The sequence below is a fragment of the Microtus ochrogaster genome, linkage group LG4 (assembly GCF_000317375.1).
Source record: "Microtus ochrogaster isolate Prairie Vole_2 linkage group LG4, MicOch1.0, whole genome shotgun sequence".
In the NCBI taxonomy this organism is placed as follows: domain Eukaryota; kingdom Metazoa; phylum Chordata; class Mammalia; order Rodentia; family Cricetidae; genus Microtus; species Microtus ochrogaster.
Window position 1 is genome coordinate 63517412 of NC_022030.1, and position 25459 is coordinate 63542870.

Here is a 25459-nt window from a genome sequence, read left to right on the forward strand (position 1 = left end):
CCTGCCTCTGCCTCCCGAGTGCTGGGATTAAAGGCGTGCGCCACCATCGCCCGGCTGAGAATGGACCTTTATTTCATCCAGTCCCCAACAGTCGATGCCCAACCTGAGTCAATGTGATGGACAGTTCTGTAGAACATTCATTCCAATTCCAGAAAATAATGAATGTTAGACTCTGCTTTCGTCTTTATCCTGAGTCCAAGCCATCCTCATTGCAACAAATACAAGTGTGTGTGTGTGTGTGTGTGTGTGTGTGTGTGTGTGTGTGTATGTTCATGTGCTCATGTAGGCTATGTGTACATAACCTGTGTACCTTTGCACATGTGTGTAGAGACCAACAGACAAACATTGGGTGTTTTCCTCAACCACTGTCCAGTTTTTTGTTTGAGACAGTGTCTCTCAGTGAACCTGGGGCCCACTGATTGGTTATATCTGGCAAGCAAGCTATAGGAACCCTCCTGTCTCTGCCTCCAGCAATGGAATTACAGGCATGCACCACGATATCTGACTTTTTACATGTGTGCCAGAGATTTGAACTCAAGTGCTTCTCTTGGGAGGCAAGGCTTTTGTCAATGGAGCCATCTCTCCAGCTCTTCTTCCTCATTTTGACTTTTATTCATTGTCCAAAGAACAAAAAAAAATTTGTGTAAGCCTTTCTAGGGCTTGGATTTGCCCCTCAGTCTCCTCCCAGATCCTGTAGACATTCTCATCTACATGATCTCGGGAAGGAGCCAAACCGAGACCTAGGCATGCCATTACATGCCTCTGATATTCGGACGTGGCTTTTGAGGACATTCAGCTTCTAGACCTGCATTAGCAGTTCCCACCCTGAACATGAAGACTTCCACTCTTTCAGTTAGTAATGGCTTAGTTTGTTTTCCAAGACAAAACAATGGGGAGAAAGACAGCCACTTATCCAAACTGTCAAAATACTTTCATCAAGAAAGACAACCACACATGTGCAATGGTTATTGACACCCCCAGAGTGTCATTTAATGCCTGGGATGACACTGTTGAAGCTGAGTGTGAAGATCCTTCCTGCTGCAGGCTGTTTGAGAACTGGAGGTGCCTATATATTCTGGAAGTCAGGCTGCAGGTCGGGTCTCAGGATGGGACTGGAGGTCAGCCATGAGTATCTTGCCTCTAGTTTGATGGGAAGGGTCAGACGATGATGCACTTAAAATCTGTCATAATTGCCACCAACTACCATATCTAGGAAAGTGACATTTTTACATTCGGAATCATAATATTTGGAATTGCATCAGAGAAGTGGTCAGCCCAACATGATGAATAATCCGGTAATAGAAGTTCATATCCATTTCATCACACACCTTGTGGCAAATGACCAGAGCACCTCATTCAGTCAAGCATTGTCAAAGGACAAGCCCCAGAATGGCATAGAGCCGTGAGAGAGATGATGTGATGGAGACCCAGGAATACAGAGGTGCCAAAAGTGTGTGGGAGGCCACAGGCGCAAATGAAACCTTCTCTGGACTGCCACCAGTGAAATGAGGGGGGAAGGACAGCCCTTTGGGAGGTCACTCTGCTCCGGTGTTCTCCAGATACCAGGCATGGAGCCTGGGGTTTGAAATTAGTCCTTCTGGGCTTTCATGTGCCTTGAGCCATTCTCCCCTTCTTAATGCTGTTCTTCCTTCCTTCCTGCGGTAGAAATATTTGTCTGTGTCTGCCTCTACCCCATCACTGGACCTGAGGAGTCTGTGACTTCGATACTTGCAAAGACTCACACCTGAGTTTTCGTGCAGTCTTAGAGTTTGGATGTTTGAACAATACTGGAATAATAGTGAAGGCCAGAAGAATGAAAGAAACGTGTCTTGAATTGTGAGACAGACATGAACATTTGGGGGCCAGAAGTAGAATGATAAGAATTGGGTAAGTTTCCCTCCAAATTCCCATGTGTTAAAGGGTTGCCCTTCAAGATGGCAGGTGGGGTGGTGGTGACACCTTCAAGAGAAGGGGCCCAGAGTGCTCTTAAGGTGATATTGAGACCCATTTTTAAGTCACCCCCTGCTTCCTGGCTAGTGATATAAGTGATCTGCTCTGACGCAATGGAGCCACACAGCCTTGAGTTGGAATCTCCAGCACCGAGCCAAGTGAACCTTTGTTCCTCATAGGTTAATTACCTGAGCTGGGTCTTTATAGTGATAGAGAGCTGACTAATAAAAGCAACCCGAAAAGCCTTTCATTCTGCTAAACTGCCCTAAAAAAAAAGTTCCCAGAAGTAGTAGGGGGCAAAAAAAGAAAAAGAAAAAAAGGGAGGGAGAGAGGGAAGGAGGGAGGGAGGGACAGAAGCAGAGAGTGAGGGGGGAAGGAAGAAAGGTAGGAAGGGAGGAAGGAGGGAGGGAAGGAAGGAAGGAAGGAAGGAAGGAAGGAAGGAAGGAAGGAAGGAAGGAAGGAAGGAAATTCTAAAACCAAAGTCCTAGCTTCACACTATTCATGAAGCCTACTGGCAAAATACCTTATTATGTTGTTATTATTATGTTTGTCCCAAAGCCATACCCAGCAGCCCTGGAGAGCTTCCTATCCCACCCTGTCCCTTGAGGCACACATTGGCTGGCCTGACACCTGACCTTCAGAGCCACACAGTGAACTGACTGTAGTGACACAGACCACACATTCACGAAAGGAGCCACCACGTCAGAACCCGAGCCCAGCCGGAAATGAGCCACAGCTCCAGAACCAGAGCCTGGCCAGGCAACTCACTCACAGCAGGCGGAAGACTCCATGTTCTTCTCTTTGCAGCAGCATTTGAAACACTTCTTCACCACCATGTAGAAGTAAGCGAAGACGACGAAGGGGAAGGGGATGTTGAGGCGGTTGCAGTACTCCTGCACCAGGAAGTAGCGCTGGAACTTCCAGACCTGATCGTTGTTCTCCTGCACGGTGCCCACTGTGTAGCTGGCAGGGGAGAGGGAAGACACAGCTTAGCCATCTGCACTGTCCATTGCCCCATTGGCCTATGGTGGTAAGACGGCTGGGCAGCCAGCCACGTGGTGGCCTAGGCCAGGCAGGAGGGAAGCGTCCATGTTGATGCCAACGCCAGAACAACTTGGTGCAAGCCACCCGCTGACCTCAGTGGGGAATCTAGCTTTGGTTCCCTTTTCTTTTTTGTTTTGGATCGCACAAGAAAAATGTCCAGTGAACTTCGAAGTGATCTTGATTTACAAACCTTTCAATGATAACCTTTGCTCATCAAACTGTTATTGTGCTAGTTACAAAGAGGCCAGTGAAGGCGATTCCCTCAGGAATATTTTATCACCATTATGTGTCTAATTGAAACAATCTGGAGAGAGTTTGTTAGCATTTCTCAAGAGCCTTGGACAAAACACCAAAATGGCTGTCCCTAGGATATCCAATGGCTGCCCCTAGCATGGCTGCCCCTCATGGCTAGGGAAGGCTGGGGAACAAGATTCCGCAGGAAAAGGGGAGAAAGCCTCTAGGAAAAGCTGTCACCAGGGTCTGTCATCTGGGAGCTGCACAGATTCCAGTTACAGACATACACAGTTATATTTGGAAAGGAATGTTGAGGATTGCCCTGTGGTGTGTCCAGAAGGGCAGATCTGACTCTGTGAACTGCAGATGAAGGGACACTGGCCCACTCCAGCAAGCGCACTCTGGCAGGCCTTGCCCTTCTCCCCAGCTCCCTCTGCCTTGCTAAAGGTCATTTTCCTTATTTGGTCAATCCTTCCTTCTGAGGCTGACTACCAAGGTCCAGCAATCAAAATCCCCCTTTGGTTCACCTTATTAACATGTCTAATTAAAATTAAACACCTTGTCTTAATGCAGGCTTTCCCTTGTACCTCTATAAGCTGCCATGAAAATGGCATGTCTGTTTCCCCCCTATCCCCAGACAATTCTTTGCCTTCCAGGACAAATACTGCTCCCCCTTCTCCCTTGTTCCCTTCCCCTTCTCTCTCATCCTCCATCCCCTGTCTTTGTCCCTTATCCCTGTCCTCTGTCCCTCTGGGGCAAATAAATTTCCTTTGTGCTGAGAACTTGGTCTTGGGGGTCCTGAGTCAATCTTTTTCCCTTCCGTGAACATGCGGAAATTAACAGAAGCACAATTTCTGGAAACCAAGATGAGAAAGAGCTGTCTCTCTCCACCCAAGGAGCAATGCTGTCTCGTTGACTATGAAGATTACAAGCCAATCAGTTGGCGGTGCGCAGCTCTCTCTGCTGCTGTTGGAGTTAACAGAGCTAAGAACAAGGTGGCCACTTATGAGTCCATCCACAGTTTAGAAAGGTCATACAAGAGTTTCATCTGAGCAAGTCAGCTCGGGATCATGTGTCTTTGGGTAGAGTACATACTACTTGGGGTGAGATGGCGTTCAGCAGCTGCATTGTGGGAACTAAGCAGGCAAGAATTCACACCCATCTCTAACGCTTGATAAGGTGTCAGAAAGCTGGATGAAATTCTCTGCCAGACTCCACGGAGTTCCAGGAGCTGTGAGCACCGTGAAATACACAACACGACAGCCCAGAAGAATCTGAAAGGCACAGTTTGGAAAAGGGAAAAGGAAAACATTTCCAAAAAAAAAAAAAAAAAAAAAAAAAGTCTCTTAATGGAGACACGGTCTCTCAACTGAACCAGAAATACAATTTCCCATTTCTTTGAATTTTGCTGCGCACCAAAAACTCACTTTGATAACTGTTTCTTTCCCTTGTGTTGAACTCGGCAATAGCAGGACAGTGGTGGGAAGAGGATGTGGCAACTGATTACCAGCCTGCAATGTTTTTTGCTTAATGTAAAAGTTTTTTTTTTTAAGGAACCTTAAAAAGTTTCATCATTTTGACCCAGTGACTTCACTCCTGGGAGTTCAAGCTAGGGACAGGAGGTAGTTAAAAAAAAAAAAACTACACAGAAATAGACACACACACGTGGCTCCTCATACGTTGTAGGGAGAGACACCTGTGCCCCTCACCTATGAGGAAAGAACAACTTACACATTCAACACCGAGAGCACACCTGGGTATGGATGATGAGCGTGATTTCATTATGCAGCCGCTGAAATCAGGTTTATAGATAATTTTTCTGCTCTGGAAAAATTGTCTGTGTTAAGTGGAAACAACGAGGTTCAAACTCATACTTTTGGGACAGTCTCCCCACGTAAATTAAGACTCCGGGGAGGAGTGGCATCTCCAGTCTCCCAGCTGGGCTCGGTCCTCCTGACCTTCCACTTCCCGGCACCACGTAAGAAGTCTGCATGCTGCACATAATTATTACAATGTCAGTTTTGCGTTCTACCCATAACTCTTTATAGTAATGACGTTCAAGTTCTCAAAACACCCATGCTATAAAAGAGAAAACACTTTTCAATACGCCAGGAATCGGTCTATTGGTCGATTTGGGCTTTCCTATACTTCAAGCACCTCCAGCTCCCTGCGTAGCCGAGGATGATCTTGAACTTTTCATCCTCCTGCCTCCATCTCTCAGGGCTTGATTGCTGGCATAAGCCACAAACACCTGGCTTATGTGATGCGTCAGACCCAACACAGAGCTTCGTACCTGCTAGGCAAGCACTCTACCATCTGGGCTCCATCTCCAGTTCCTATAGGATACTGTTCTAGGCAGCCTATTCATGCTGATTAATTTTATATGTAAATAACTCTAAGTCCTGCTATCATCTATGATAAACAGATTGGGAAACTGAGGCACAGAAAGAGCAGACAAATTGAAGCGTTGAAGCTGGGATTTGGCCTAGCAATCTATTTCCGGGTCTATCCTACATCAGTCGAGCAAAATGTGTGGTGTTATGATAGCTCTCCTCTGTTTCCAAGGGGTTTAAAGGGATGACTTGTCACTTTGGGTTAACTACAAAGTGGTTGACAATTTGGGCAGTATGCATTTTGAGCACAATGAAGCCTCTGAAGATTAGAAACCCATGCTTATTGACTACCCACATGCATAAGTTCCCTAAGGCATGCCGGCGGCTGCCGGGCTGATCCTTTCATCTACGTTTCAGAGTAGAAGTTTTAGGTACAAAACAAACAGGATTGTGGATCCAGATGTATCTAATAGCTCGCCTGGCATTCCTTCCCAATGTAGGTCAGGTTGCTGGAAGGCTAATGCTCCGTCTGCTGTCATTACCATCTCCCCTGGTCCTCAGCTGGCTCTGCTCTCTACAAAGAACAGCGGCCTCATCTGCCGCAGCAGCGGCTCAGATCTACAGAAGCACCCGGATTAGTGACTCTCGGTCTAAGAACCTGCCGAAAGTCACAGCCCTCTGCCTTCTGCCAGAAGTTCTAAGAGCACCTCACGATTTCACACAGCCATTCCCAAATGGATCCCAATTGCTCCAAACTCAAAAACCAAAACAAAAGCCACTGCATCCACTTTGAGGCATCAAATGTTGTTTTTGGATGTTTCCTACAAAAGACATTGCTATGTCTGGATGAAGTGGGGAGCTTTACAATGCTCACGGCACGTTAAGAAGCACAAGTGCCTCCCTCCTGTCCTCACTCTGGGAGCTCCAAGAGACACACTGAAGAAAGGCCCTCTGGGGGTGAGATTTGTGCCTTGGCTGAACTGGCCATTCAGACTCAATGAAGAACGTTTTGTGTTCTGCAGATCACGTAGGGCAGGAACTGACAGAATGAAGCCATTTGCAACATTTTGCTTGTTTCTGCACAGCCTGAGAAAGACTGGGAAGAGCAGAGACGTCCAGGCCAGGACAAGCCATCGGGCATCACTTTTTCTTTGAGTCCTTTTGGCCCAAGCCCTTCTGGGGAAGTGCTGCAATCCCTACCTCTGAGGTAGGCAGGAGGGCCCGCCAATCACAACTTTGCCTTTGTGCTATCATTCTCTATCTCAAGAAGCCTGCACATCACTGTTTCATTTCTTCCTCTGGAGAACCAAACGTCAAGGCCCTTCCTGTCAGAACAGCAATTTCTTCTGTGCCCCGTGGGCAAGATAAACCCTGGGAACAGCACTTCTGATAAATGATGAAAACCCGCGTTTACCTATCATGAGGGAGCTAGATGAGCACCTACAAGCCGAGGTCTACCTTCCCTGGATGGCAGCAGCTTCGAGATTTCTTTCTTTTTCTTTTACGTCCACTCCAGATTCAGTCAATCAACATGGGAGTCCTCCATGGAAGGCTGATAATTGAGGGTGGCAACAAACTGCTTTACCAAGATAATAATTTTTGTATTATTTACATGTATCCGTGTGTGTGTGTGTGTGTGTGTGTGTGTGTGTGTGTGTGTAATACATAGGCCAAGTTCAGGTGCTCCTTCAGTACTGTCAACTTTTCATTTTGTTACGACAGTAACTTTGACTGACCTGCAACTCAGAAACTCACGAGGTTGGCTGAGTAGCCAGGCCCTGAGATCTGCATGTCTCTGCCTCTCCAGCACCAGGATTGACAAGTGTATTGCCAGGCCTGGCTTTTAATGAAGGTCATGGACCTTGAACTCAGGTCTTCAGGCTTGCCTAGCAAGCACTGTTACCAGTTCGAGCTACCATCATGGCTCTCTGAATTTTTTTTATAGTCTTTAGAAGTTAGTTTTAACATCTGTAGAGAAGTTAGATTCTGCAAAGGCAGACCTTCTATGGCTGATGTGTGAAAATGGCTCTCAGGGACACAAGTATCAGAGTGGCTTGGGGCTAGCCTCAGTTGCACCAGCTCAGACAATGCTCAACATCTTCCAGGCCATCACTGGTCATCCGCATCTTCCTCAAGAGACCCTAAAACCTGCTCCTCCTCACCACTTCTCCTATACCCTACTAGGAAGGTATTGTCCCTGTCAGTATCTCAGTGGGTTGGATGTGGGTAGTGGCAAAGTCATCTCATAGGACCAACTGAATACCCTCTGTGGAGCAGGACAGGAGAGAGGAGGAAGCAGAAGCCCCTTGGAGGGAGAAACTTGCTGAGATTGGAGATGTTGCTAGCCTTTGGCAGATGTTTGGAGCTCAGAGAGCCTTGTGCACAGATGAAATCCAGACGTGCATTAAAGGGGTGATATGCCATGACCACAGAGCCGAAGGATGGTGGAATGCTAACAATATTGCTATAATCCATCGTTTGTATGATGCATCATAACGCCAGATCAAAAGGGAAGTCTTTCAATACTTACAGGAGAGCCTTCTGGAACACAGAACATCTTTTTCTGGTTAGAAAGGGAGACAGAGAAGAAGGAGCTGACATGACAGATAAGGAGTTGAAGGGGAGGGGGGAACCACCATCCACGAGGTAATAAAAAGAAGGGAGACAGTTAACAAAGGAGACTTGTTCCCCATGAATAAGTGACTCTTTAAAAGCCTTCCTATATAGCAAAAAGTCATCACTGAAATCAAAATCATAGGAAAAAAAAGCCAGGAAACATTTGCTCACACCCCTAAATGGCTGAAATAACAAAGAGCCTGCAAGGCCCATGCAAACAGAACCACAGAATACTGACAGCTACAGATACTTGAACACTGTGAATACGATGCTGATTCTGGGGATTATGAATCCAGTTTCTCCTAAATAATTCCACAAAGAGTCCCAAGAATTTTTTTTCTTAAAAAAAAAGAAAGAAGAAACTCAAATGATGAGTTTCTTCATACAATTAAATATGCACGAAAAGCTAGGGGGAGATTTGAGTAAGAATAATGAGGAGAGGACTTATACAACAGATGTTTTAATGACTTAAAAAATCTTCAGTAATGAAAACCATTTGGTAGTAAAAACCAAAATAGAAAGAGTGATCAAATCAGAATGCACAGTCTGAGGAAAATTATAAAAACTGGATGTGAAAACAACAGCAGGTTTTAGAATAAATTAAAATCCAAACAGGCTTCTCAGCTAGATTCCTTTCTCGAAGATTTATTTTTATTCTAAGTGTATGTGTGTGAGCCTGCTTGAGTTTATGTGCACCATGTACGTACAGGATCCCACAGTGGCCAGAAGAGGGCATTTGGAGTCCCCAGACCTGGCGCTAGACACAGGTGGGAGCCACCATGTGGGGGATGGGAACTGAAACCCAGTTCTCTGCAAAAGCAGTGAACACGCTGGTGCTGAGCCATCTCTCTGGCCCTCAGCTAGACTTTCACCCAACAAGCAGCTCCTTTGGTGTGTCACAGAGAACTAATGCCCCCTCCTTCTCAAGCAGACCAGTAATGTCTAATCAGAACTGTTTCATTCCTAGAGACAGCCCTGGCTCATGGGCTCTGTGTCTGCCCAGCATGTATGTTGACATGTTTGCTGTATCCTATCCCCTTTCATCCATATGCTTCAAAACAACTAGAAGATTTGGATGGAGAGAGGGCTCAGTGCTTATGAGCAAATACTGCCCTTAGAGAGGACCCATGATCACCTCTCATCATCCGCATTAGGTAGCCCATATCACTGCTTGTAACTCCAGCTCTAGGGGATTAGATAACCCCTTCTGGCCTCTGTGGGTACCTCCACTCACATACACATACCGTTCTCCTGACCACACACATACCAGACATAGGCACATATTCATTATTTAAAATAAAATAAATCTTTATAATAAAATAAAGAGGAGGCTTAAAGCTTCCAACACAAAGAGATGATGGTGGTCTGAGGAGAAGGAGACGATACTTATCATTTAATCATTACTCATTGAACATGTGCATTCCAACATTACACCATGAGAATAAACAGGCATAGTGCTAGGTGCCAGTTTGGACCAGAATAACATCCATTAAGCAACTGAATTGCCATTCAGCTGAATTAAAGGAACAGTAGCTCTTTGCACTGTTTTCAAGATTGAAGACATTTTGTAAGAGGGATGGGAAAGAGTGAAGGGGGCTTTGGAATAGATCATAGAAGAGCTGACTAGATGCCACTGACAAAATAAAAGACAGTAATTATAATAATCGTGACGTGGGAGATGTGGGGAGGAGCAGGCACAGAACTGACAACCCGTGGGAGAGACACCAGTGATTCCATTTACCTGCCTTTCAATCAACCGTTCGGTTTAGTACGACGCTGCCATAGAGCAATGCAGCCTACACTGAACCAAACACAGGACTTGAAATCCTCCTGCCTCAGACTCCCAAGTAGCTGGGCTTCCAGGACTGTCCTGCCAGGCCTGGTGGATACTTCCTATTTTATTATAATACGTGCCACCGTGGTAAATATTGGCAATCATTTCTTCCACTTACAGCAGGCACTTGACCTGGCCCCGCCTCTTCCCTGTGAAGTCACTGGGAGGCTGCACCCCCACAAGGGCTGGTAATGAAGTGAAGGGGTCCATACAAGGCAAAGCTCCATAAATATTTGTTTTTATCATTACAGTTACCTGTTGTCTTTTTAAAATTTAAACTCTGTTTCCATAGCTTCCCTCAGACCACTGATGTCACAGCAAACTTTCCATTTGTGCCAGGGGAGCACTCTTTTCTGTCTGCTTTTCTACACAGTGCTAACAAATGTGCAGTGTCCTAGGGTGTAAGAAGATGGCTCCTAGAAGCTGCCCGAATGTGCACGGTCAGTGAGTCCTTGTCAGAGCTGGCCGCCATCCTTGGGGCCTGGCACCTGCACGTGTCTGCATCATTTCCTGAGTCATTCCCTTCCAGCCTCCAGGATGGATGACTTCCGTGCAAAGGAATCACAAATTTGTTAGTGCCTCTCGCTTTTCTGTGGACTACCATCTAGTCAGCCCCCGGTACTGCAGGACCATCCCCAAGGACACATTTGCAATGCAGCTAACAAGGTCACCAGTGTGGGTGCATAAGCTTTTCACTAAACACTATGATATGGCTTCACACAGGCGTGACATCCTGGGGCCACCTGCTCAGGGAGCAATCCCCAGACAGCTTAGCACCCACTAGAAATGGCACGTGAGAAACTGACTCACAGAACACAGAAGGGCCTCAGTGCCCTCAAACTCATAGCCAGGGGTCACTGAGAGGAGGTGAAGATCCAGGAGAAGGTGACAAGAGCCATCACAGTGAAGTCCTGAGTGAGGTGACAGTCGGGTGGGGTACAATGACTCCTCCAGGAAGACACTGATGTAAGCTGAACACGCATGGCCGTGAACACAGGTGCAGATCTCCGGGACCTGTATGTCTTTAGCAGGAAAGTTCCAGCACAGCTCTGATTGCCTCATTTCCTAACCACAGCGCAGATGCCAGATAGTAAAGACGAGGGCCTTCCAGGCAGGCAGCTGCCATGACAGCTCATAACACAAAGATCCCGAGCCCTCCGGGCACTCCATGCTGTAGCACTGGCTGCTGCTGGCCCTTATTCTGACCACTGTGGTCTGACAGGAAGCAAGCTGAGGGAGGGAAGATTCACTCTGGCTCATGGTTTGAAGGAACACAGTCCAGCTCATCATGGTAGAGAAGGCACAGCAGTGTGAGCAGCTAGTAGCTGGAACTGCCAGGTGACTTGCTCACATCTCAGAGGACCAAAAAAAGGACGAAGGTGGAAATGAGGGTATGAGGGAGAATAAGAAACTGGCACCAGAAGCAGAGCTGAATCTTGACCCCAAAGACTAACTTCTTTTCTCCAGACCTTACTTACTAAATTGTTCTGCAGTTTCCCCAAACAGCGCCACCCTCTGGGGACCGAGTGTCCAAACACGTGTGCTTGTGGAGGACAGCTCACATTTGAACAACTTCTGCCAATTTGCCTGGTGGTCAGTTTCCCCAGAGCTGCCTGCCTAGTGTTACACATGCTCATACCAGTGGACACGCTGTATGCAATCCTGGAAACACTGCAGGCGACAGGATAGTTTCTGAGACTTGGTTATCAAGTGTGGTGCCGTTAACTCAGTGTTGGCTCTTTGGCTCCAGATGTCATTTTTAGCATGTGGTTGCTTAGGCAACATGACTTTGACATCTTCTAACCTCTGATTTTCTCTTCACGAGAAATCTGCACCTATGTTAGATGCCATAGAGATAAGTGTTCCTAATTTATCTGTCTCCTACATCACAATGATTTGGAAGCTTTAGCAGATAGCCATTCGATCATTTCCCACCTTTCAGAGGCTCCAAAGGCCTGCATTAAAATGGTTATGAAAACAGTTATGCCTCTTCTAGAATCTTCCGAAGATTCTACCCTGCGTATCTTTACACTAAGAGTCTCTTTACACTAAGAGTCATAGGGAACATTATTTTTTTCTCTGTTGTTTTGGAGCCTGTCCTGGAACTAGCTCTTGTAGACCAGGCTGGTCTCGAACTCACAGAGATCTGCCTGTCTCTGCCTCCCAAGTGCTGGGATTAAAGGCTTGTGCCACCACCGCCCGGCTGGGAACATTATTTTTGAAATAAATATATTGATTAGGTTGTGACAGGATCCCTTGGTGTCCCTTGCGGACTAGCTAGCCTCAGAACCAACATTCAGAAAGATACCGCACCATAACTGGCCATCAGAACGAGAACAACAATCTGTGTATTGTAGATTCATCCCATCGTTTATCGCCATCCTAAGGCAAACCTTAAATTACAACAGCTATATAGATTGTGGCCAGATACATAAGTTGTGGAGCAGTTAGGTAGGTTATATACCAACTGAGGCACAACAGAACCATCAGTGAGGCTCCTCACAGCTAACGACATGAAGATCATGCGGTTTGTTTCAGATGCCACTCCAAGTATCTCTTGTGCTTCTGAGAAACTCTATGAAAGTGAGGAACTTATCACAGCTAAATAATGTGGGGCTTGGACAAAACGAAGCTTTGCAAACCCATGGAAGCAAGCCTGTGTGTGAGGCCCCATGAGCAGCTTGGCAAGTGTTGCCCAGTAGAGGCTAAAACCAAACGGTGCCACAAGTAACCCCTGACAGCTACACCTTCCAATTTCATGATGAATGGCACTCCTGGGACCTTTAACTTTTGGATTATACATCCGAGGTGTCATTGGTTGCTGGGTATTGGTTTGCATACGTTTGTCTTACTTAGAAAACATACACCAGGAACCTTGGAGCTGATTTGCACTGTAGCTATCATGCTAACGCAGTCAACTTGCCTGGATTTGGAATTGCCTAGGAGACACATCTCTAGCGGTGTCTATGAGCATGCTTACAGAGAGGTTTAATGGGAAGAAGGCCCACTCTGAACACAGGGAGCACTAGTTCATGGGTTGAGGTATTTGTCTGAATACAAAGGAAGATGAGTAGCGGACACATTGTGACTCCCTGCCTCCCAACCCCACTCCTGTGACTTCCCACTGCAATAGGCTGTACCCCCAAACTATAAGCCAAAACAAGCCCATCGGTCCTCTCATTGCCTGTGTTGGGTATTTTGTCTCAGCAACAAAAATGTCGTTGGTTCAGTTGCTCTCCGGAATGATGTAATGCTAAGCATTGCCTAGATTTAAGGGAGTTGGTCACATTGCTTGTTTGTGGTGTCAAATCAGTCAAACATCTTGTTTTTTTTTTTAAATATGGTCCCTTTAAGGCCCCCAAACACCAAAGACCACCAGGCTCCCAATGGGCTCTACTCTCTGCTCCTCAAGGTGGACATTACCTCTGCCCACACTCGTCCTGCCTGCCTGACGTAGGAACAGCCCATAGAGGAAGTCCCTGAATGTGTGACACAGACATACCCAAACATGGCGACCAGGAGGTTGACGAGCAGGATGTTGGTGGAGAGCATGTAGATGCACACCAGAGGGATGGTGATCCACTCAGGGAAGCGGGGCAAGTTGTTCTCATCCATCTCCACACACAGTGGCTTGGACTCATTGCCCGAGAAGGTGCAGTGGGAAAAATCATATGTGGTACCTGTGGGCACAGAACCAGGAGGCCAGTGAGGTCCCTCTGGAGAAGCAAGGATGGCAGCAGGCCGGGAGATGTGGAATCAGAGTCATCTTGGGAACAATCTTCAGAGTCTCATGCCCACCAGAGAGCTTACTGAGCAGCTACTGGGAAATCGTGACTTCATTAAGACCAAAATCAAAACAAAACAAAAAGCAAAACAAACAAAAAAAAGGTGTCAACTTGACAGAGACTGGAGTCATCTGAGGGAGTCTCAGCTGAGGGGTGGCCAAGGTCAGTATGGCCATGTCTATGAAAGACTGTCTTGATGTGGGAAGGCCCAGCTCACTGTGACAAGTCCCATCTCTAGGCAGCTGGAAGGAGAGTAGATGTACAACCCAGGAAGAATTAGAAGGCTAGCTAAGCATTAACCAATGAGCGAGCTAGCAAGTAGCATCCCTCTGTGGGTCCTGCCTGCAGGTTCCTGCCTTGAGCTCGTGCCCTGACTTTCCTCAGTGAGGAATTATGGAGTGGAAGCATCACCCTTGGTCCGTATGTCTTATCGCAGCAACAGAAACTAGAACAGGGGGTGTGGTCATTTCTGTGCTCCAAGAAGCATCCAAGCTCCTCAGTTCTTCAGTCAGTTTAAAGATTCCACCTGCACAACATCCCAAAAGAAGGAATTGGATCACACAGAAACATCTCTGTAATGAACAGAAGGATGAGTGAGTGACAACCATGTGACTAAATGGGAAGGGACAGGTACCCAAGGTTAGCAAGAGCACAAGCTAAGGTAAGTGAGACAGAGGCCTGGGAGAGGAAACTTGGCAAGGCTGCATTGCTGGCTCACCATGCTCATGATGAAAGCCATGGCACTGTCAGAGGATGGTAATAGAAGTGATTCTCTACCAAAGGGCTGCTCTGACTGCCACACACATCAAAAAGATCCGGAGGACACAGGAGAGCTTGGATAGATGCCAGAGCACAGGGGATCAGAACATTCTGCATGGAGGTGCTGTGGGATCGTGAAATCAACTAAACAGGCTGAGCACTAGCATCCAGGAGCAGTGTCAAAGAGGGTTCGTGATGCCATTTGGAGCCACCTAAGAGATGTGACTCTGGGCATGTCCACGAAGGTGTTTCCAGAGACTTCAACCCTCAGAGTGGGCAGCTCCTTCCCATGGGCTGGGGTCCTGGACTGAATAAAAAGGAGGAAGTGAGCTGAGTATCAGGAGTCTCCTCCTCTCTCTCTCCTTCCCTCCCTCCCTCTCCCTCCCTCCCTCTTTCCGCCCGCTGATTCCTGACTGTGGACGTGATGAGACAAGCCACCTCACTCCCCTGCCACCACGCTTCCCCTGCCATGATAGGCTGACTGTGCACCCTCGAACTGTAAGTCAAGATAACCCTTTTCTTCCTGACATTGTTTCTGTTGGGTATTTTGTCACAGTGACAAGAGATGGTAGCACAGGTCTGTTAAGTACATCAACGACCTGACATATCACTGGTAGGGGATATAGCTCGGTGGTGGAACACTTCCCTAGTTAGTACAGCAGAGGAGCGGAATGTCACAAAAGGGCTCTGACACACACCACTGCGCCCTGGTGGGAAAGAGACCAGCACGGACCTTGGAGGAAGGCCTGCTCTGCCAGGAAGGTCAGGACCTTTCCTTTGAACTAGCCACTGTGGGTCTGTGTGAGTTCAGAGAAGACCACAGACTCTGGTTCTGAGGAGGAGCACCCTGCCAGAGCCCTGTCCTCAGCAGTGACAGCCTGGGCACACACACACAGGGTAGGAAGGTGTCACTGTGCCAGACAGTCACTGACAGAACTCAGAGACTGAAATGTGCACACAGCGCACACGCCTGCCCTGGCCTGTCCCCTAAGTGCTGTTCCTCGGTAGAACCCAACCCAGCGGCACGAAGAGCTCTCCTCCGGACAAACGGTGTCACCATGCTGACTAGAGAGTCCCAAGAGCCTTTCCACCCCTGCACAGAAGAGACCTGCTTCTCACAGTCAGAAGAGGCTTCCGCTGAAGAATGGAGACCAATAGCGAAACCAGAGGGACTGAGAAAGGTCACCAGCCAGGTCCAGCCCTGGCTCAAGGAAACAGTCCATCAGTGCAGTTCATGCTGGCAGGGTGGGAGATGACAAGTCAGGGCTACTGTCAACATCAGGAAGCCCATCTACACAGTCCATCCAAAACACAAATTTGCTTATGCCCCATACCTGACATTACAGTCTGAGTGTGGGCACAATAAAGCCACTATGCCAACGTCAGCCTCATTCCATCTTCTGAGCAGTAGGCTAAGGATGAAAGCTTCAACCCAAGGTCCTAATGTCAACCGCCCATGTGTTCTTTAGGACTAGATGGAACCCTGAACACTGTGACATACAGGGAGGTACAATCGACAACACTTCTGTCTGAATCAGCAAGGACTGTCCCACTCTACCCTGGGAACTGAGAAATGCCATGATTTTTAAAAACATGAGTGTGCGGGCTCGGTGGGTAGAATGCTTGCCTATCATACATGAAGTCCTGGGTTCAATCCCCAGCACAGCACTAGCCAGGCCTGGTGGTACACATCAGCAATTTCAGCGGGGTGGGGGGAGGGGGAGGGAGGAAAGATCAGGAATTCAAGGTCATCCTGGGCTACAAAGGGAATTCAAAGATACCCTGGGCTAGGGACCTTGTCTCAAAAAAATATTAAGAAATAGAAAGACTTAAAGATTTCCATGAGAACAATGTAAGATCTTATTCAGGAGCAAAGAGAAGAGGTGAAACGGTCAGGGATGGGTCCAGGATGTCACCCCCAGCTCCACCTCTGTCCATGCAGGGCCGGGCTTACCATCCACGTCACTGGGCACCTGGCCAAACATGGCCAGGTAGGGCTCATAGATGACAGAGCGGAAGATCCACCTCCAGCGCTGTTCATTCAGTCTAAGGATCCCCTGCCTGGCCACGCCGAAGGCCACCATCCACACGGCAAAGAGAAACAGGAAGAAGAAAACGTCGATCAGCTGCCAAGGGAGGAGATCAGAATAGTCAGAACTGTGCTCGTGGTGGCTGGTTATGAAGCCTGGCCATTCCCAGTCAGCCACAGAGGCCGGCAGAGGGAGGTTCAAGGACCCAGAAAATTTATTATCAAATTGCCTGGCCACTTATTTATTTATCTCACACCAATTGATTGAGTTAACTGTTGGTGTTAAGACCAGGGCCTTGTATATGCTCTATCACTGGGCTGCAACCCCAACCCTTAGCCACTAACCTAAAAATAAAACACCCTCACCTTAGGTCTGGAGATGTTTCCCCAATGAAACCCAAGACCTGCACTATTGCTTGCTGCTCTCCAAACAGCTCGGATTCAGGGCTTTGAGAGTGAAGGCCCAGCTCAAACACAAAAGGGCCTCTGCTTTGGAGGAGCTGGCTCCAGCCACACCTGGCAGCATTTGCATTTTTTTCAATCCCCAAATTGTTTTTGCAGAATTACTTCTTTGGAAAACAAAAGCAGTCCTTGTGAGATGGGAACAATTTACTTTTTCTCCCGCTGTGTTTTGCACACACATCTTGACGTCATGGTGACTGGATGCCTCCGAGGTGCTTTGAGTTAAAAACCGCACACTCAGCCTCAGCATTGGAAAGGGATGTCTCTATAAGCTCATCCAATGGCCCATCTGATTTCCAGACAGAACCAGCCGCGGGAAGCAACGTCCCCAGCCTGCCACGTTCTCCCGTTGTGTATGTCAAACAAGCCTTTCTCCCACATGGGTATTACAGGGTGTGGAATTTAGGATCCCATCATCTCTAGGCGTCTAGCTCACCATTTATCTCTAGGGAAAGATGTTTTCCTCCTTGAACTAGAACAACCTATCTATAAAAACGGTAAAAATGGCATAAAAGCCCCTCCGTACATATACTCTGAGTGAGCTGTTTAGACTCCAAGGAAGCGTGATGCAAAGTAGAGACTGTCAGGAAACCCCAGTGGCTTTCGGGCAGCGCTACACATCAACACTGTTGGTTCCTTGGAGCTCTCTTCCCTAAAATCTCCCCTGAGGAGAATGGCCTCTGGTAAAAAACAGTTTAAAAAAAAAGGCAAATGCCACTGTGAATGCAAGCTATCAAGCTATGCCGTGAACAAGCTCTGCCCACCAGTCATGGACTCCAAGGCAGGTGAGAGATGGATGCCCACTGGTGCTGCTGGCTCTTACCATTCGCTGTAGCATTATAATCTTGGGTCCTAAGTTCCTGCTAACTGTGAAGATGTGAATAAGCCTTAGAGTGAATATAATGTAATCCAGACAGAATATGACTCTCCCGGAGTACAAAGAGCTTTTATTAGAAGAGTGGAGTCTGTGGAGAGAAAAAGAGAATTAGTGCTACGTGACACAACGTCTCAAAGTTTACCGTGGTGTGTCATGTGTGTGTGGTGTGTCATGTGTATATGGTGTGTCATGTGTGAAGTGTGTCATGTGTGTGTGTGGTATGTCATGTGCGTGTGCACATCGGGTGTCTCACTCTGTTGCTTTCTGTCATGGTTTTTGAGACAGGGTCTCACACAGAACCTGGAACTCACTGACTGAGACACCTGTCAATCTTGCCCAGCCCTGGTTCCAGTCACAGGTGGGTGCTGTCATTCCCAGCTTTTACGCGGGTTCTGTGGGTCTGAAAACAGTCCTCACACTTGAATGGCAGGCATGTTGCTGACTGAGCCATCTCGCCAGCTCAGTTTAGGGCCTTGGATGGTCATTTGAGATTTAGGTCTCTTCTCACGTACTCTAGCTGTGAGGCTGGAGGGATACACTGATACCTGTAAGGGTGGCTACAGGACCAGTGTTCTGGCCGAAGTCACATGTGCCATAACTAAGTGGACCAAAATAAATCAACATTGGAAGACACTCAACATCCCCAGGACCCTTTCCTTGGATTCTAATTGTGCCCCCCCCAAAGCCTATTTGAAAAACAAAAAAAAAATTGTAAAGAACCCTGGATGAGAGGGAAGAAGGAATTTATGTTGTCCAACTTGTGTCTCCACAGGACAGGAGCAAAAGCCTCTTGTGGTCATCTCTGGTAGGGCATGAAGTGACTGGTCCATCCATGGACTTGTTATGTCCAAGATTTGTTTTCTCCATCTTTTGTGCCAAAATGCCTGAAGGTAGGAAGGGGGAAGGAACGACTCACCGGAACACGATCCCTGCTATGAAGTAGAAGAGCCCCAGGGTGTCCATGACATTCCACAGGTCAGTGAAATAATTCACTCCATTCATGTACCACTGTGACAAGAGAGGACAGACGAAAGAGTGGGCATCTGGGACACCAGGCTTGCAGACCCGTGAATATCCATGCAGCTTTTCCCATGGCACTCTGGAGGCCGCTTGTGTCAAGAACCCCACGACCAGAACCCCATGTTCCCAGGGCACCGGAGAGCTAGCTGCTCTTTACACACGTATAGCTCTCAGAGTCAAGGAAAGGAGGTGTGTTCTCTTCTCTCAAAATGACCACAGAGAATGAGTGTGACCTGTGTGGGAAAACATGAACTGGCCAGGTGACCACGGACAGCAGTGTAGACTGTGCACTGTGCGGTTACCGAGGGTCTTCCTGACTGTTGTAGATTTGTGTATTTATTGTAAAAATATAATAGAACACACACAGTAGAACAACTTGATTAGTGAAACTGTTTCAAAATGGGCACGTGGAGGGAAGATTATTAATTGGACTGTACAAAGTAGGTGTGAAGAACTCCAACCTAGCTGTGTAGCCCTTCCGTTTGCCTACCTACTCAGAATCTGGCTATGAGGGGCCTGAGAACAAGACCCTGGGGAAGGCTCAAAACGGGGAACAGTGGATTCAGTGAAGTGTGGTACTGACTCCTATAAAAGATGAATGTTCGTGTGTTCCCATGAACTCATCCATCTGGGTCTATCTGGGACTTGGCTATCCTGTTCCCTACTTGGTCCCTGACCCCAAGGCCTAGACGGGGTGGCTAAGGTGCCCATCCTGGGAGTGAAGGGTTTCTAGGATCCACCAATATCCCCCAAGCTGAAATGCTGAGGGAGGAAGGACACACCACTTGAGTGGACAAAGGAGGGGAGCATTACCAGATAACCTCGGAATGATGACCTCCCCCCCCCATGCCTGCACAGCCTGGCTCAGACCATGTTCCACTGTGGGGAGACTGGTTCAAGGTTAGGACCCTGGGAGGACACAGGAGCATCCTTTTGTCGTTGCAGTGCTGACCCTCGGGGTACCAACAGCCATTGGCTACTCCGTGCCTGCTAAGATGAGAGTGGCTAGCACCTGCCCTGCCCACCTGTTCTCCTTGACGTCCCTGCTGGTAGCCTGGTACATGCTGATCCGTACTGTCCCAGCCCTTCCTCGTCTAAGGGACTCCAGAAGCCTGACCTGTATTACAGGAATGATAGCTACATGAACCCTGGGCCAATAGAATACCACTACAGGGAGGAAAGATTTCAGGTAAGGCTAAGCTGCGCTCATGAAACACCAGGATGTGTTCATCGTCTCCTCCACGCTGTGACGGCTTCAGAACTAGAGGAACTTTCAGAGAAGGTGGGGTGGTGCTTACCACCTTTTAATCAAACATCCACTAGGAGTGAGCTAACTGTGTGTGCACTGTTGACTGCCTAGGTTAGATATCCCCAATTAGTGTGAGCACCCAACATCACTCGTCAGCGGAGAGCAGTGGGTGTCTGAGGCCCAGATACAATCTAAAAAAGTCCTGTTGAGGGGGCCTTCCGGAACAACTGTGACTCTTGTCTGGTAAGACTGCACAGGTCTGCAGACCTCTTCCTTGAAAACCAACCCAGTTTAGGGATCCAAAGACAAGGTTCTACAGAAAGGAAGGGAAACAGCGCCCTCTAGTGACATATTGCTTAAGGACAAAACTTTACAGCAGTGGTCTGCAGACTGGCTCCTGTTTTATCAAGTATACCAGAAAAAAAAAGCCACCTGGGTTTCTCTGTTCAAAAGGGAGAGAGGACTGGGCCTCCTCTCTCCTCCTCTCTGGCTTTAGTAGCTGACCAGGTGACCCTCAGGAGTGACTTAGGTACACCCTGCATGTCCCTTCCTGTATTAACACAACAATCTCAGCAACAAGAAGATACCAGCTCTGGCTTCAGAGATACATAGCAAATTAAAGTCTAAAGTGGACTGTTCCCACTTGATGCTGTTCTGGGGACTACAGGAGCATGTGTTAGGACCTGGGGCACTCAGAGGACTCCCTGGTGGGGTCAGTACAAGAGAAGACACCCCCATTTGTGCTTCTGCTTCTCTCAGAAGTTTCTTCAGTAGGAAATGCACCCCCCAAAAAGGACAGAACTAAGAAGCCAAACTACTACCCATTACTTACAATCTATTTGCAACTCTTCCCTACCCTTTAATTCTCTGTCCCTCTTTCCCTCTCCCAACCCAATCCTCATGACTTAATTCCCTATTAGCCATAAGTCAACTGACCCTCTAACCCAGGAAGCTCTTCTCTAACTGCTGATTTCCACACAGAACCCCTCAGCCCCTCTCTGCTGACACATCAGAAGCCATAAGGGAACCTGGGAGTAAAGGCTGGCCACAGAGACAGAGTCCACACGGAAGGGCTGTGGGCCCAGCGACACCTGCAGACTGAAGTCCTCAACCCTCTACCTGGGAATGTGACCTTGTCTGGAAATCAGGTCACTGCAGATGGACCTGGACAGGTGAAGATGGAATCCTGATACAACGTGACTGCTGTCCCCAGGAAGTGGAGAAATTAGGACACACCTGCACATATGGGGGGAAGCACCATATGGACATGATGCCAGGGGTCAAAGCATCACATCCACGAGGCACAGAATGGCAAAGACAGCCAGAAAACTTCCAGAAGCCAGGGGATAGGACAGAACTGTTTCCTTCTTAGTACTAAGTGGGACCACCCGTCCTATACCCTTATCTTGGTCTTTAACCCTCCAGAATTATAGGCAGTACACTGCTACCCAATCCATCTTGTGTGTCTTGGGGTTTCCTTCCTCCACCTCCACACTGCTTACCAACTAGTCAAGAAGACAAGTACACATGGGCACCAGTGCCAGGGCCCCTCCCAGCTCCCACACCCATAATCACTAATCGATCAAGACATACCCATGCTGAGAATACATAAACAGGCCCCCAGAACCCCTCGCAACCCAGGAGTCCTGGAGAAGGCACATAAAGATCTATCTGAGAGAGATGGCATGGGAATGTAAGCCAACATAGTGTTCGTAGACTAGTCGGGGCCCTACCAGGGCATGAGCAGCATTGCTGCCCTTTCAAATCTCTTCCGCCACCAGGCCTTCTGCTGTATACTCAGGTACCCCACAAGCTGTATACCTAGCACATGCTTGCTCCATGGAATATATTTTAACCTTAGGGTTCAGGTCCAGAAGAGACAACAGAATGACAGCAGAATCTGAAAGGGCTTCCTGAGACCGGTTTTCATCATGGGTCAGGACACTGCCACCTTCACTGTTAGCATGAATTTCTTCAACATCTGCTACCTCTGTAAGTCCCTGCTCCATGGAACCTGGGGTCGTTTGGATTCAGGGGTGGAAAAAGGATCCCCAAGTGTGCACATTCCAAGAAACTGCACACATGGACCATAAAGAACCCACAGGGATTATGGCAAGACTTGACTGCTAGGCATTAGGGTGCTCAAGATGATCAAGCCCCCAGGTCCCCAGTTACTCAGCAAGCTGCCCCTGATGGTGGTGAAGGGGAGCACACAGAAGGTTCCTGATGATGGAAGAACTCAGGCCAAGGTCTCTCAAACACGCCCCTCCTCTGTCCTAGCTAATTTCTGTTGTTCTGATAAAACTTTCTAACCAAAAGCAACTCAGGGGGGAAAAGGATTTGTTTGACTTATGGTGTGGGAGAATTGTCTGTATTCTGTCAATCATGTTTTAAATAAATGCTGATTGGCCAGGCATGAAATATAGGCGGGAAAACCAGACAGGAAGTAGAAATGATGTAATGAGAACAAGAGAATTCTGGGAAGGAGGAAGTTGATTCTTCCCATTCCTGCCCAGACCACTGAAGCAGCAGGATGTGATCTGCCCCACTGAAAAAAAGGTACTGAGCCACATGGCTAACATAGATCAGAAAAATGGGTTAATCAAGGTGTGAGAGTTAGCCAGTGAGAGGCTAGAGCTAATGGGCCAATCAGCTTATAATTTATGGAGACCTATATGTGATTTTCTTTAGGGTTAAACAGTTGTGGGGTAAAGGGCGAGACAGAAACCCCAAACAAACAGGCCCCCCTCATGTTACAGACTTATACTTCCAGGTCACACTGCATTGCTGAGGAAAACTAAGGCAGAGACAGGAACATGGAGGAGCATTGCTAGTTCACAAGCTCATGCCCAGCTGGCTTTCTTATACAGCCTAGGACCATCTGCCTAGGGATGGTGCTGCCCACAGTGGGCTGGGATCGCCTACATCAATTAGCTATTAAGACAATCCTCCCATAGACATATTCACCTGCCAATCTTATCTAGAGGGTTCCTCTGCTGAGGCTCCCTTCAGATGGCCCTAGGCTGTGTCAAGCTGGCAATCAAAGCTAAGTAAGGCACCTTCCCTGGCTAAGCCATGTCCATCAGTTAACACTAGTTAGGGACACAGCATGAATTCAATGCTAAGAGATCTCACTGCGGTGCTCAGGATTTGAAAATCACCTTCAGGTCCATAGACTGTCACCTGGGAAGAATTTATTTGCAACTTAATGACTGCATTTGTAGTTCAGAAACAGTTCTGATTGACAGTGATGTCAGGAAGCTGCTACCCACTGAAGACACCTTGAGGAAGTGCCCAGTGTTGTAACCCTTTCCTCCAATTGAAACATCGTCTCCTGGGGTAGCACAGAGGCTGGGGGGACTGGGAAAGTTACAGGCACCTCCCCGAGGCTGTATGTGAACAATAGCAGGTGCTGGGGCAGGAGACATTGGTGGAGTGATTTGTCCACCAATTAGCCTTTGAGTTCCAGAGATGCAGCGTTTGTGAGTTGCCTGGGTGGACTTTTGATGCTGTAGCTGCCTTTGAGTCAGCCACTCTCTCGTCAGTCACCCCAGTAAGCTCACCGGTTCCTTACACTAGACTTGTGGAATCATCTCTTTGGTATGTTGTCAGTGTCTTATCCAGGGTGAGCAGACATTTAGTCATCTCCCTGGGGAGAGCGACGCAACACTTGCCCACCTGCCTCACTTCATCACAGAAGAGGACGAAGACCAGGGCATAGAGGATCAGCTCTGGCGTGTGCGGCACAGAGTGGAAGTCCATGAGCAGCACGTAAGCAAACAGCAGGAGGAAGGCAATGTAGAAGACCACGTTCCAGGAGAAGACCACGAAGGGCGAGGTGAAGAAGGCCACATAGTACCAGAGCAGCTTCTTGTGCTTGTCAATGGGCTTCTTCCTGGACCAAGGCAGAGGTGGGGCAGAGTCACCATCCACACACTCACACATACTGATACATCTAACAGACACACGTTCTCTCACTTACTCACATATATTCATATACACAGATACAGTCACACACACACACACACACACACACACACACACACACACACTGGTGCTACCCACCACAGACTAGGAACAAACAGGGAAAACTGGATCGAAATGCTGACCCAACCAAAACTCAACCTTTGTTTTTGTTCGTTTGTTTTGTTCTGTCTTTGTTTCTTTTTTAGTTGATCAGAGAATCCAAATTCAGTCTAAGATACTGAAGATGACCCCAGGCCCACCTGCTTGAAATCCAACCCAGAAAAATCCAGGGAAGATGCCAGACCACGCACACAGATGCCATAATGGATGTTCTAAGTTCTAGGCTTACAACCATTTGCACAAATGCTCAAACACATACACGCACACACATGCATGCACATGCATGCACATGCACACACACACACACACACCACAGATGCTCACACACACGATTAGATGCCCCAGTCCACACCTGAATGATACGAGGCCACAGCCCACCAGGGGGATGACAAATAGACACAGGATAATCTTCCAGTTCTTTGTGTCTCGGGAAATCTCTCCATACCATTGCTTAGAAAGAAAATTCTAGAGAGAAACAGAGACAGAGAACACAGTCCTTATTGATTTAAGTATAGGAGGGACAGGACACAGTCATTCTTCCCATCCCTGCACATTCCAGAAATATTTACCCCTATATTAATGTCTTTAATTTTTAAATGTTATCCGGATCCTAAGGCATGAAGAAGCAACTTAAAATTCTGTTTGATTTTCGAGTCTTTTTTTTTTCTAAATTCAATTCTATTGGCTTTAAAAGAGAGTGTTACATGAGTGAAACTCACTAAGCTTATGAATTTTTAACTACTATGACTCTTATTTGTGTAAGCTTAAACAAGTATGAGTCTTCAGTGACTGCTAAGTTTAAAGCCAGGGCCAATGCAATCTGTAGAGTCCCCAGAGATTCCTGTCTGGAAGCAGATGGATGCTCTTATTCTGAAGCTAAAAGGAAGCTGGGAAAAGAGAGACTGACAGAGTCGAGGTGGTATGCATGGAGACACATTCCCCTGACCACTGTGCCAGCCCCTGAAAGTGGGGCAGGAAGAGCTTCCATGATGGTGGAAACTGGAAAGCCATATTACCACCAAAAGATAGGTGTGGGGATAAGGGACCGGACCACATCAAAGAAGCCCACAGCTGGAAAAACAAAACAAGCCAACCAGGTGGGGCCTAGCATATAGAGGGCAGAGCGAAGGAAAACTGAAGCCCACTCATTGCCATTAAGAGGGTTGGGAATGGTGTACTAT

General features: G+C 47.7%; 1 protein-coding gene across 1 annotated transcript in view; it reads right to left on the minus strand.

The window, feature by feature from the left end:
* The window catches only part of Trpm8 (transient receptor potential cation channel subfamily M member 8), a 75827-nt gene that overhangs the window by 13584 nt on the left and 36784 nt on the right, over positions 1 to 25459 (minus strand). The window contains exons 15-21 of the mRNA XM_005361717.2: positions 24631 to 24743; positions 23871 to 24087; positions 18840 to 18931; positions 17870 to 18011; positions 16510 to 16681; positions 13514 to 13691; positions 2723 to 2913 (exon numbers count right to left, since the gene is read on the minus strand). Coding sequence (XP_005361774.1) covers positions 2723 to 2913; positions 13514 to 13691; positions 16510 to 16681; positions 17870 to 18011; positions 18840 to 18931; positions 23871 to 24087; positions 24631 to 24743 — 1105 coding nt within the window. The remainder of the gene's footprint in view (positions 1 to 2722; positions 2914 to 13513; positions 13692 to 16509; positions 16682 to 17869; positions 18012 to 18839; positions 18932 to 23870; positions 24088 to 24630; positions 24744 to 25459) is intronic.